Source organism: Protobothrops mucrosquamatus, unplaced genomic scaffold, assembly GCF_001527695.2.
Source record: "Protobothrops mucrosquamatus isolate PMUCROS unplaced genomic scaffold, P.Mucros_1.0 scaffold448, whole genome shotgun sequence".
In the NCBI taxonomy this organism is placed as follows: domain Eukaryota; kingdom Metazoa; phylum Chordata; class Lepidosauria; order Squamata; family Viperidae; genus Protobothrops; species Protobothrops mucrosquamatus.
In genome coordinates this window covers 42,258-56,766 of record NW_015386771.1, presented here as the reverse complement: position 1 = coordinate 56,766, position 14,509 = coordinate 42,258, and the positions used below count along the sequence as shown (strand labels likewise).

Here is a 14,509-nt window from a genome sequence, read left to right as displayed (position 1 = left end):
GTAAAAGTCTGCAGCTTCCTTAATCCAAAGCTGGCCTTTTTTGGGAGGGGGGGGTTTATAAGAACCACTGACCTGTCCTGGGCTGAATGACATGCATGATTGTGTGCAAACAAATGATCCAATATCCCAGCCCTTCCTCTCTATTCCGCATCTCTTTCCATTCTCCATTTCAGACTAGCAGTCCTGCAGCTTCCCCCTTTAAATGTGTTACAATATTTATTCATTCCAGAACCTCCTGTTTGAAGTGTCATAAAAAAAATTCTAAAATTTTCACTGTGGACACAACAGTGGCTTCACAAAAAATAGGAAGAACCTTTACCACAAATGCTCTATGGTTAAGCTTGCCCCATGCCATCTACCCACTCCCAGACTGAAGGCCTTGCAGGTGCAGGTCAAACATGCTTCATGATGGTGGCGCAACATACCATCTCATTTCCAGGGCTATCTGAGAAACAAACGAATGTCATAGGCTATGTTACATTATTGTATCCCAAACTAGTTATATTTCATCCATGGATGCAGTTGCCTTGGGAAAGCCTGCTGAGTTAAGTTTAAATACTTTATCTTAAACGACCCTTATTTGTTTCCAACTTCATTGCTTAGCACTAGCCTTCATCAACCTTTTCCAATCTTTTAGTCGACAATTCCCAGCATTGCCAAAAGCTAGTGGATATGGAGTTTGGAACCCAATACATCTTGGAGAGCACCAGTGGGGAAGGCTTCTTTATACCTTCCAAAATTAAAATAATAATAATAATAATAATTATAACATGACTGTAGCTCTTCCTTGTCAGGAAGAAAAAAATTCAGCAAAACTCAAGCATTACACAAAATGAGATCTGCTAATGGGCTTATGAGTTGCTGAGTGTGTTTCCAAGAAAAAAGGGAAATGGGTAAACAATTCTTGTTTGGGCTGCAAGATGTGTATACAGCCAGACTAAATGGGCAAGAAGCTGCTCCAAGTCAGTTCCTATGCAACAAAAAGAAATTCCAAGGGAGGGATACTTTAAAGGTAAAAGGAAATCCAAGATGCTCAGTTGCTCCAGCTGGAATGCCAACAGGAAGAACCCTCTCTTTGCCAGCCAAGAATAAAGGCAAGCCAACCCACAATGCATCATGGATTGCTTGAAGGCACAAAGCTGCAGCCAGGAAGTGACCTGAACTGGAATGGGGGAGGGGAAAGAGGTGACTGTCCCAACTCTGTGTGTGTGTGTGTTTGTGTGTGTAAAAGGATATCAGGGCTATGCCTGAAAAGAGACTAACTTTTTCAGAATGGCTTCATAGTCTTCTGGACTGCAGCTTCTTCCCACAGCCTCAATTGCTCTGCCTAGAGGTTACAAACTAAGGACATTCAAGGACATTCTTATGTATCAGAAGCAGCAAGGCAAAGAGAGAAAAAAGTTCCCTCCCTGGCAATGAAAACAGATGGAAAGTTTTATACATGGCAGAGCAAATTCTCCCACTCATGAGAGAAAGTTTCTTTGGCTGGAACAAATAGGAAAACCAAACAATAAACAAAAAGAACAGTAAATGCAGTGTAACAAAGTCCCCGTACAGCCCAGACTCAGCTTCCTGCTGCTAGCCTTGCAGCCACTTTTAATATGCATCTATGTACTTCTGTGGGTGCTTTTGTGTGTGTGGAGGTGTATGTGTCAGTATAAAGTGTGAGAAGAAAACGTGTCAAAGGCAACAATAAATAAGTGATGGAGTCCATACAAAAATAGGGACTGCCGAGATCCTCGTGCAGCTTGAGGAGTGCCATAGATCCAGGGCCAGATGCAGCATAAAGCTGGAGGCGGCGGCGGTGGCATCTGCTGGTTCATGTTGGGGTGCTGGGTACACACTTCTTCCCCTTCCCTCACCAGGTCCCTCCCAAAGTTGTTCAGTCACTCTTGGAACCATGTGATGTCTCCAAGTTGACCACCTGCAGCTCTGTCAAGTTGGCAGTGCTGCTGCTCTGCTGACCAATGACAGCCATCTGCACAGAGAAAAGAACCAATGAAAGGAACAGTCTCTTATGGGCGAACATCAAATATTCTTCTGCTCCTGGGTCTCACAAATAAGTAATCACAACTTACTTTCTTCACTTACATTTCAAAACTACCTTTCAGAATTTCAAGGCATATGAAACCTCATTGTACATATCACAATTAATAAAAGTCAATGACACATAAAAATACTGATGCCCAAAAGCCATGTTTCTATATTAAATGAGCAGCACATGTCATACAAGCTCAGAAGGTTCAGTATAAATTTGACTGGAGCTGCTGTTAATAAACTGAACATCTGCTCACAACACTTCTGTAAGTGGAACATGAAGCTTGAAATCCTCATGTCTTGAACAACTAAGGTAAAAAAACATCAGATGCTACAAAATAATTACAAGCACAATTACAATTAAGTTTATACTATACTTACTCCTGCTAGTGTATCTCATTTTCAGTAAAATGACTGCAGCCTCAGGGTAAAAGTTGAAAAGAAAAATACAAGGTTGTTTTGTACCTACCTGGTGAAGCTGAACAGCTGAGACTGGGATCTGAACTGTTCCTGACGGAGCTGTCAGGAATACCTGAGGGACTCCACCTGCCAGAGAAAGTGACAGATGTACACTAATCATTCTCCAAAATTAGCCTTGATCACTCTAGATTATGCAGGCATAATCACAGTAGGAAATTAAAAAATGAACTACTGCTATCAAAACCAAATAACTCACAGAGCAAGCTATGTTTTTACAGAACAAAAAAAATAGTCTACAGATACTTGTTTTTTTAAAAAAGGCTTAATCTGTTATGTGAACCTAGCCACTGTGGTTTATAAAGCAAGATTTCTAGTGTTGCATATTGGGTAGCTCTGTCTAGCCAATTGGAATTAATTCAATATATGAAGTTTAAATAATTCATGTATTAATGCACTATATGAGCCTAATTCCTTTCACATAAAAACCTCACTAAGAGAATAGACTCTGGAGTGATTTAGGAATCATTTTTATTCATTCTTTTATAATATATATCCCAGCAGCCTATGCAATGATCAGCATTTCTTTTGGGAACTCAAGAGTTGGGGTTTTTACCAAAATTGGGGCAGGAAGCCATTGTGATCACCATAAACAGGATAAGGAAGCCTCAATCAAATGCTTGTCCTGAATTGTTGCCTAAAACTCAAAGCCACCACAGATATGATGTATACATACAGTACATGCAGTTATATGTACATCATATCTGCATGTAAATCTGCTCTCAGATCACATCCCTTATTCATCTTTATTAAACTTTAACAAGCTGACTGAAAAGGATCCTCTTTCTTGATTTCCTTCCTTGTTTCTACTTTTGATTCTCACATTTTAGCAAATTTGTTCCTCAAATAGAGAAGAGAGTGTCTGTTTCTAGGCTCAGTAAAATATTCTTTTGAACCCCAGGACTATTATAGAGGTAATACATCTCAAACATCTATTTTCCCGAGTTCATATGACTACTGTGCCAGCTGAGGAAAAAGCATGGATCGCTTAAGGAGTTTCTGACAGATGCAGTAAGGTAGCCATTCTGAACCGGAAGCACTCTAATGGTTGAGAACCAAATGTTGCTTTATGCTATGTATATGTATAGCTAGAGAAAGAGACGTCAGACGGGCAGTAAGCAATGTAGGATGTTCAAAATCAAACGTATCTGGGTCCAGTCTTACCCTGATCCTGGACTTGCCCATGTGAAACCTGCATTGCTGATGGGGCCTGAGAGAAGGCATTGAGAACCGCAAGCCCACCATCCGTGAGACCCGATGTAGGAGCATACATCACTGCATGAGAACTGGGGTACATCATATGGCCTCCCACAGTGGTTGGCACAGATGAAGTCATGATTGTAGCTGGCAGGGTCACTGGCAAAACAAAAGAAAAGACACAACTGAAATAGCTGGATGCTACATCTGTTTGCTTTCGCTATCTTACCTGCAGAAGCAGGACCGCTTCATACTTCTATCAGGTGTGTGCAGAGTTATACAGGGTAAAACCTACTCTAGGAGATCTCTGAGCCAGTACAAATTTATCATGTACATTCGCCACAGTCTAAAATCCTACTGCCAGGAGATAAAATTGTCCAAAGGCTTCCGAATGCATGACAGAAGACAGATTCTACAGTTTTTCAATATATCTGAAAAGATGTGATGTATGTCTGAAAATAAGGCTGCTCCTTCATATTCCAAGATCAGATCTCTTTTCCTTTTTTTGAGGGGAAGGGTGGGAAGCTATTTTTTTTAGCAGAACTAAAAATTATTGTTAAAAAGAACATATTATTTTTAGACATGGATAGAAAATTGTTTCTAAAAATAAAGTATCAATGTATAAAATATACAATAGGGGACTGTATATTTGATGCTGCTCTGTAATCAGGGTTAGAACAGCCACACACCCTCCTTAACTGGAGAGTTTGACCCATTAACAGACCAGAAGTCAAGCATGTGTATGGTGAAAAAAGAAATCAAGTCAGGAAGACAGCAGAGAAGGGGGAAAGAAATTTCCAACACAAACAGCAAATCTTGAGAGAAAAACTGTGAGTGCTGGGGGGGAGAGAAAAGCCGCATTCACAAATCTATAGTAGGTTTTACATGCAAAAAGACTAAGACTGGCTACAAGAACTGAGGACTTGGGAAATAAGAAAAACTTTAAAAACCTAAGAAACAATTAATGTAGAAAAAATAGCACTACCAATTAAGAATAGAAATAAGGAACAGAACTTTAATTCTGTATAATAAAATAGTTTTGGGAGGGAAACCAAATTCAGTCTTTGTGATCTGTACCAGAATAAGAAAAAACATATAAGAACATATATTTTTCTTAATCTGTATCAGATTAAGAAAAGCCAATCATACAGGAACATCACCAAGCAATCAGGATGGTCTGATCTTGGTTATACCTGGTTAATGTTGGATGGGAGACCAAACCTCTAGAGTAGGCAACCTTGGCTCTTTTATGACTCGTGGACTTCAACTCCTGAGCTATGCTGGCTCAGGAATTCTGGCAGTTGAATTCCACGAGTCATAAAAGAGCCAAGGTTGCCTACTCCTGCTCTAGAGCAATAATTACACTGCAAAGTTAAAACATCAATACCCAAATGTCATCCTGGAAGACAATGAACCATATCTCCACGCTGTTGCTGTGAAAACTACACATACGTCCATAAAGCCCCCCAGGAATCAGGTTTGACATACAATAGATTTTGGTTTATTTACCTTTGTAAAATAATTTTCATTTAAAAAATAGAAAAAAGTTTGGATATATTTTACTAGTCTCACTAGATGGCACTAAAGTTGTATTCTCAGTATACTTTTGCTAACTTTTTTTTTGCTGACTTATCACTACTAACTGGACAAGTGACTAGTGACATAAAAGATCATAACCTCATGGACAATAATAAACTTTGGCTCAAGAGAAGAATTAATAATAATAACAGTAAACTTGGAAGGAACCTTGAAGGTCATCTAGTCCAACCCCCTGCTCAGGCAGGAAACCCTATACCATTTCGGACAAATGGCTGTCCAGTCTCTTCTTAAAAACTTCCAGTGTTGGAGCATTCACCGCTTCTGGAGGCAGGTTGTTCCACTGGTTAATTGTTCTCACTTTCAGAAAGTTTCTCCTTAGTTCTAGGTTGCTTCTCTCCTTGATTAGTTTCCACCCGTTGCTTCTTGTCCTGCCTTCAGGTGCTTTGGAAAATAGCTTGACTCCCTCTTCTTTATGGCAGCCCCTGAGATATTGGAACACTGCTATCATGTCTCCCCTCTTCCTTCTCTTCATTAAACTAGACATACCCAATTCCAGCAGCCGTTCCTTATATGCTTTACCCTCCAGTCCCCTAATCATCTTTGTTGCTCTTCTCTGTACTCTTTCTAGAGTCTCAACATNCACTAGGACTCCGAGGTCCCTCTCACAGTTACTACTATTGAGCAAGGTGCCACCTATGCTGTACTTGTGCATTTGGTTTTTCTTGCCTAAATGTAGAACCTTGCTTTTTTCACCATTGAATTTCATTTTGTTAGATAGTGCCCAGTGTTCAAGTCTGTCCAGATCCTTCTGTATCTTAAGCCTGTCTTCTGGAGTGTTTATTAATGTAGAGTAAATTCCTATTATTGTAAAAACGTAAGATTAAAAAGCACATTCTACCCCTACCTTCCCCTACCGGGAGCAGGGAGAAAATACTGTATTATTATAAAATTTGAAGAAATGCATCAACTACGATAACCAGGATAACCTGCTCTTCAGCCTCAAGCAAAGTAGAGTCATTCATTTCCCAGATTCCATCATCAAACCATATTAGGACTTAATTGCTATCTTGAAATTTTGACTTACTGATTACAGATCTGGCTTTTGCCCCAAAAGACAGGAAGTCTGGTCCTCCTTCCTAAGCATTAGGAAACATTGATGACATATTGTTTTAAGCAAATGTGATTGAAACGAGGGCAGTTTTGATCCAACTCATTTTACTTTGTGACAATGGGGTGATGGCACAGAAAGTTTTGAAAAATTTGTATACATGTGCGTAGCCTACTGGAGGCTTTGCTTGTTTTGTCTCTAAAATTTTCTGCAAAATTTTCACCACTGTTACACATAGTCCTCCAGTTCAATAATTCAAAGGTACAATGGCACTAAATAAGATGTGACCTCTAAACTGCAGTTGCTGCAGCATCCCCACAGTCACATTATCATAGTTTGGGTGCTTGGCAACCAACTCAAAATTACAATACTTGCAGTATGTTCTGTGATCAAGTGATTGCCATTTGTGACCTTCCCTGCTGTCTTCCCCCAAACAAAGTCAATGAGAAAGCCAGCAGTCACTCCAGCAAGTGTTTCCCATTCCTGCCACTTTTTCACTTGCCCACCAGGCTCTGTATGGCCATGCTCCATAGCACCTCTCCACAGTAGCTGCCTGACCATAGCTCTTACCCACTGGCCACTTGACTGGGACTCCCACTTCTTCCATGTCACAGGTCACATAAGGTCCTTGCTTAATGACCTGCATGATCCTGAGGTTACAACTGCAGCGCCACTAAGTAATGCAGTCATGTAAGATCTTTGCTTAACGAGCCACATAGTTCCTGGGGTTACAACAACAACTAGGATTGCTGTCGCTAAGCAATATGGTTATGTCACATTGCACTTTATAGCTGTATTGGTTAGTGATGGAAATTCCAGTCTCAATTGCCGTCATAACCCAAGGACTACCTGCATTGAACTTCTTGGAGTTGAGTTCTCGTGGACTACCTTGGAGAGCTCCTGGCCCCAAACTGCAAAGTGAGAGTTAGGGGTAATTGGTTGCCTACCTGTCCCGCTGGAAGAGGTCTGTGTGATGTCAGTGCTGCTGTCGCTTGTAGGAGACGTTTGCTGGGGGGCTTGATGCACCTGGATGGCTTGCACAGGAACCTGTTGAGCCATTGCACCACCTGGGAAGCAAGACAAGTTGTTCTTAGCATGTGCTGTTGCTAAGAACCCTTTGACTTTAATTGACAAGGTATGTTAGATGCTTTTTCAAAACAATTACAGCGACATGCTATCCCTCCACTTTGTTACAGCGGGTTTTTCAAAGTTATTTTAAAGAAATTGTTCAAACAATATTGCCTTCAACCACTGTCAGAAGTTAGAAGTCAATGAGGGAAGAATTAAGTAAGACAATGTAAATAGGATGAGTTGCAGGAGTTTCTATATTTGAAATAAAGCACTGTATAAGAAGTGACTTTTATTATTTAGGATCATGCAGTATCTAGGAAGTCAGCAATGTAAGATATTTCAAAAAAATATGGATATATCAAAAACTAATCTTAAAATCATCACAAACAAGAAAAAGCCATTTTAAACAATAATGCTACACTCATACAATTAGATACAACTTCGCAATGTGTTTATTTGTTTGTTTATCAATCATATTTAGAAACTGCCCATCTCCCTCACAGAGGGACTTTTTAAAACTTAAGAAACACCAGTATGACGTAGTGCTTAAGAAGTTGGGCTGACAACCTTTAGCATGAAAGTTTGCTGGGCGATTTTGGGATAGACACTCTCAGTCACCAGACCTACCTCATTGGGTTGTTGTCATAGGGCAAAATGGGAGGAGGGAACACTATTAATACTTCCTTAAGCTCCTGAACAAAAGATGGGAAATAAATCTAATAATCAAAGACGTCCCCCAAAGAGAGGGGGATCTGTGAGGGAGATGGGCAGTTTCTAAATGTTGGGAATTTACATTTTCACAACTTGATGCCGTCTAGAAATATTGGACCTATAACTACCATTAACTATAACTTTCAGGTCCCAGCAAATATGGCTATGACATTCCTGGGTGAAGATTTTAGCCAGGAGACTTCTGGCAAGTACCAGGTAACTTAAGAACCGTTCCCAAAGGATTCAGTCAGATGTTTGGGGAAAGCCACCAAATAAGTATAAAGAAAGCTATCATCTCTTGCTCCTGAGCCATTCAGAATTCAAAAGCTGTAGTACCCATGAGCAGAAAGGATCTATTTGGCTGCAATGAATAATTCTTCTCATGAATGTGTTTGTATCATTAATTCTATAATGCATATATGTAACTTTGTGTTTGTCTCTGTGTATGTTTATATGTAGAAAGAGAGAGAGAGTTTATTTGTATATTAATTATATTTTGTGTAAGGAAGCAGTATTATACAGGAATAAGTCAAAATTGGAATATGATAACAGACCTTCATTTTTTTTCATCAACACGTTTTCTCATCCTTTTCTAATCCATTTAGAGCACAAAATATAGCTAAAAGAATATTTATAACCCACCTCACCACTCTATCCAAAGGGATTTTTATGTCTACCGGCATCCAAAATAATGTATGTGGAAGCAGAAAAATATAAGAATATTTATAATCCACCTCACCAGTCTATCCAAAGGGATTTTTCTGTCCACCGGCATCCAAAATAATGTACGTGGAGGCAGAAAAATATAAGGCCAAGAGGAAGGGGCCTCCTAGTAAAGCATTTGGTTAGCTATTGCCATCATGGGTTTCTACTCTTTCCCAGAAAGAATAGTGGACAGGACATGCAGATCTACGTTTCCAAGTTTAAGTGTCTACATCTCTGGCTACATCATTTCCCTTCTATTTACATATTTACCTATTTTAGTCGAAGTCTTCCATCACTGTAGCCTTTCCATTACCTACTACTATCAAACTATAAAATAGCCTTCAAGACAAATACACCATTGTCACAGAAAGATGGGGGTCAACAGGACTCTTTTGCTCTCTTTCTCTTTCTTCCCTTTAAGAAAAAGGATCTGACAAATACAAATAGGGCTGTCAACTTGATGCTTCCTACCATGCACAAATATCAGCAAATCACACAAGGTATAATCATAGAACTATATAAAAGTATGTTAACTTTCAAACTAACTTTATTCAAATTTCAGGCATCTTGTTATTCTGTTCTTACCCCATCTCTGAATTATCTTCCCAAGAGACTAAAGCAACACCAAATTTATTTTCTTTACAAGAATCAGATAAAAGTATTTTATTTACTGAGCCCCTTTAAATCAGTTTCCATTGTTCTGACAAAATTGTATTAAAAGAATGAGTTTAAACCATACTTGTTCATATATTTATCGAGAAAAATAATCAAAAGCTGCATATTTGTATGGGGGGAAAGTATGTGAATCTCTAGGGTTATCAGTTCATTGGAAGGGGAAATTATAGTTCTCTTTATCTAGTTTTGGGTCATGTAGAGAACAGATCACATTTTAGGTCATACTTATGCAGATACACTGAACATTTAATTCACAAAACGTTTAAGGACCACTGTACATTTTATATTTCACATCCTGCCAAAGTTTTAGGAAGGCAGACAAATGGTGAAAAATGCAGCAGCTGTGCAGGCCACAACATTAACCTAGGCAGGATAAGAGCCAATGTGGTAGAATGGTTAAGGAGTTGGGAGTAGGGGCAAAGAGACGCAGGTTCAAGTCCACCCTCTGTCACAGAAGCTCATCCTGGGCCAGTCACGCTCTCAATCCAACCTACCTCATGGGATTGTTTTCGTGGGACAAAATAACAGGAAGGAACATTATGTATACTGCTCTGAGCCCCCACACTTAATAAGGTAGGATAGAAAGCTTACAAAGAAAAAAAAGAAATCTATTCAGTATTGTTTGTGACAGATAAAACTCCATAAGATGCTAGATTGTTTTATTTATTCTCTTGCAAATGTAATGCCCCTCCCAAACAATTCTGTGTATCTTTCCATAGGGGTTTGTAACATTATAAAAATACAAGCAATGATATAAGGATCAACATACACATTGTAAAAGGACTTCTATCCTTTGTAGAATGTATGTGAAATAATCAATCCCAGAAATAGAATTAAATGGGAACTCTTTTATGTGCTTGTAGATTTTTTTAAAAATATATATATATTCTGATTTACCATTATGTATGTCATTGCTGCCAATTGCCTTGATTTGTGAAGAAAAGATTTAAAAGCACATAATGTAAGCTTGGTTTCTGTCTATCCCTATTATAGTCAATGGAATAATTTTGTGATAATAACTTTTGTAGAACTACTTGGAATCAAACACACAGAACAAGAGAGAGAAGAGACACGAGCTTTAGTAACCAGCTCCAGGAAGTGGTGTGATGACAAAAAGTAGGCAGGCCAGAGTTTTCCCTTTTTCTCTGGGTTGAAAAACTATTTTGTCCTTTTATTTAAAAATAAAACTACATTAAGCCTGAAGGGTTACCCTACGGGTGTAGTTCAAAATGTGCCACCCACTTTAGCAACTGCAAAGAACAGTACAAACAAAAGATGCTCCAGAACTGGAATATCTAAACGTTAGGATAGCAACTGAGATGGTGTGATCAAAGCATCTCCCTCTTTTCACTTGTGTGGCAGAGTTTCAATCATATTGCCACCATCTTGACTTCTTTGCTTCTCCCGGGGATGCCTCTGGCCCTGAATTTGGTCTTAGGGCTTTAAATTGCCCATGTGTGTCATAAAATGATGTTCTCATTCTCTCCTACCTATACATAAAGGTTGCTCAATCTGATTAACCCATCTACGGGTTAATCAGGTATGAATATCCATTTAAGTTCACAAAAAAATTATTACACCAGAACAAAGTGAGAGTGATCTAATCTAACAGAGTGTTGCTTTAAATTGTTGCCAGGCTAATCCAAATTTACACCACCATAGAGTCAGACAAATTTCTTAAGATTGAGTTTGTTCCAATGACCTACATAAAACGCATTCCTAGGCACTGAATTTCACACACCATTACTCTGTCTAGCTCTACCCACCCACCGGTTCTTCCCTTGGGCTTTCTCTAGACCTCCCAATCTGATTCATTATGCTACTTTGAAGATATTACTGACTCAGGAGTTTTCTTTTCCTAATTCAAACTACCACAGAAGTAATGTTACAGCCCCCCAGGGTAAGCTAATGTAACTGAGCAGATTTCTTTTCTAGTCTCTTAAGTCTGGGCATCAGGAGAAATCTTTTTGTCTTCTGTCAGGACTTCAATCTCAGGCTTGTGGCAGAAATAAACTGACCCTACATCCTGCAGCAGCACTAACTGAACAGGAAATAGATCGTCCCAAAATTCTAGTTACATGGCAACCCAAGCATCATTATACTGCTCTATTTTTTCTGGAGGGAAGCCCAAATAATGAAAATTGTAGCAAAGCAAATTCTGGCAATAATTAGGAGAAACACACACCAGGTGGCAGCACTTGGTCAACCTTGGCTGATCTTGAAAGAGCTAAACAGGATCAGATACTTGGGCTGCCATGAAATACCCAGATATATATAAGATTTAGAAATAAAAAATAAATCCAGAAAGGACAATGGGAAATGACTTCCATATTATTGCCAAGAAAACTCCAGGAGTTAACTTCAAGGGGGGGGAGTGCTTTACCTAAGTAGAAACCTTTCTATAGTAAAATATTTTAATTCATAAAATACATCATATCATAAAGTGCTTGCTACTTCCGTGTTTCCCCGAAAATAAGACCTGGACTTATTTTTTTTTACTGCCTCCAAAAGAGACACCAGGTCTTATTTTCGGGGGGTGTCTTTTCCACTCACTTCCGGCACCGACAGACCTGGCCAACTGGCCCACTTTTTTTGCGGCATCCCCCAGCCTGTATTTCACAAAATGCAGGCTGGGGGATGCTGCAGAAGTGAGCCAGCGAGGAGAAGCAGGCTGCAATGGTAAGTGGGTGCGGGGTGCGTGGGGCAGCACGGAAAAAAAAAGAAATCGAATAAATAAATAAATAATTTTAATTACTATTTCCTATCCTAAGTATGCAGTTGAACAGACCAGAGGTATGGTGGGTTAGAAGTCAAATAATAAACACATGAAAGATCATGAAAGTACTGAACTCCATAGTCACTTTTCCAGCTCTATGTTATACTTCGTGGCAATGATGGGCACCCCCATCTCTATAGAGACAACAGATTACAGGCTCTCCCTATAGCTAAAAATATCAGTGCAAAATTATATTTGCGCACACTAGAATAACAGATAGGGGAGGGGCAATTAATGAATGCAGGAAGAACAGCAGTCAGCAATAGTAGAAAGGTGGCTTGTGATTTGGGGGCAGTGGTCTCACAAGCTTCAGAAGGCAGGATAGGCCAGCTGGAGCATGAGTTAGGCCTTTGGGATTCCCCATTCCTTACATACAGAACATTTTTAAACTGCCAAGTACTCAAATTAATATTACAGAGGCCTTGCTAAATGCCCTTTCCCCTGCTGCATGTCAGGGCTGACAGACAGTGCTTTTCATTTTAGTTCTGATATTCTGATAGAGCAAAAGAGTTTGATCAGTTTTGCTGCTGTGATCAAAGAAAGTCTGAAATACACAGTTAATGTCCCTGCTGAATGGTTATTTTTAAGGTATCTCCAGTAATATCTGGTTTATTTCTTTAAATTATTTTATGCTTTATATGCTCAAAGCTATATGGTATTAATACAGGTAGTCCTCGACATACAACTATAATGGAGTTTGTCCATTATGGTTATATGTCATAATGGATGTAAAACAGGCCAGTCACATTTCCAACTAATTTTATTTGGAGGGGGGTTGTAGTGGTCATTAAGTAAATGTGGCGGTCTTGCAGCGTTTTGCCAAAAACTAGAAGTGTCAGTTTTCTGTAAAACCACCACAAAATTGTAGGACATCTTGCCGTCAAAGATTAGGAAAGCCCCAAATCTTTTGGCCTTCTGCAAAGGGGTCAAAATGTGGGTATGTAGTTTTCCATTGGGGATACAAGGGCCTAACCAGCCATGAGAATCCCCCCCCCACACACACACACCTATATTAACAGCTTCTAGTCTCCCATTTAGGAACTCTCCATCTTTTGTAATTTTATAATGTTGTTTTACGTTTTTTGAATTTTTAAACTTTAAATTATTCGGTTTTAATGTTTTACTGATTAAATTGCACACTTCCCAGAGCCCTTCTATGAAGGAGATGGGTGGTTAATAAGTTTGATAGATTATATAATGATAGATAGATAGATAGATAGATAGATAGATAGATAGATAGATAGATAGATAGATAGATAGATAGATAGATAGATAGATAGATAGATAGATAGATAGATAGATAAGATCGACGGACAGAAAGACAGAAATATTGTGACTGCAGAGAGTGCCTGCCTAAGGTAACTTTGAATCCGCTTCATAAGTCCCTCTTTTTGGGTCACTCAAACCTTTGAACAGTCACTAAGCAACCAGTCAAAAGGTCTACCTATAAAGTCAGAGAAGATTCTTATTTTAGATTTCACAACCTTATAACAATAAATGGAAGTATATTCAGGACAAAATGTGATAGAAGCATCTTTAGCTTTATAACTTATAAAAAGGTTAACACTTTAGAGTCCCTTTCCCTTTGTGGTATCTTATAAGAGCCATCTTATTTCCTTTTTTTATGGCATGTCTGTCTCCCTTACACAGAACTCATGGTAAGAAGCAGCTGTAAGAACTACGTTTCATTCTTTATATTAGCAACATTTATTTAGCACTGGATTCTTTAAAATCTTCATCGTACCCTTCATGGTTGGAAGAGATTAGAATTAGAAGTCTCCCCACCCCCCAGTAGGTGAAAATATCTAAATTCCTATTGATAGGAGTGAACTGCATGTAGTTTTGGTTCTCATTAACTTGCCATGTACCAGAATGCATCTGATAGCAAAAGCACATCCCGGTTTATTGATTTTCCCAAAATGGGACATCATGCCTACAGTGAAATAATAAAATCCTACTTCATTAGGTAGGCAATTGACTTATTTTCTCCTGATTTGGCTTTTCTTATGCCTTCTTTACATTCATATTCTTTTATTTTTGTTAAATAGAAATGGCTTCTAACAGCTATTGAAATAGCAAATATTCTTTTTCTTAAAATTTTCTTTCATTCTATATTAGCTTGCCAGTTTTGAACAGAAGATAGCAAGCCTGGGGCTTACAATAGCTTACACTAGTCTCTAAATCTTAAGTCATTAGTTTTTAAACTACAGCAT

General features: G+C 38.9%; 1 protein-coding gene across 1 annotated transcript in view; it reads right to left on the bottom strand.

The window, feature by feature from the left end:
* Positions 1–1,849: 1,849 nt before the first annotated feature.
* SRF (serum response factor) overlaps positions 1,850–14,509 on the bottom strand; it is a 34,700-nt gene continuing 22,040 nt past the window's right edge. Inside the window, exons 3-6 of the mRNA XM_015816416.1 lie at positions 7,306–7,425; positions 3,679–3,870; positions 2,507–2,583; positions 1,850–1,978 (exon numbers count right to left, since the gene is read on the bottom strand). Coding sequence (XP_015671902.1) covers positions 1,883–1,978; positions 2,507–2,583; positions 3,679–3,870; positions 7,306–7,425 — 485 coding nt within the window. The 3' untranslated portion in view covers positions 1,850–1,882. The remainder of the gene's footprint in view (positions 1,979–2,506; positions 2,584–3,678; positions 3,871–7,305; positions 7,426–14,509) is intronic.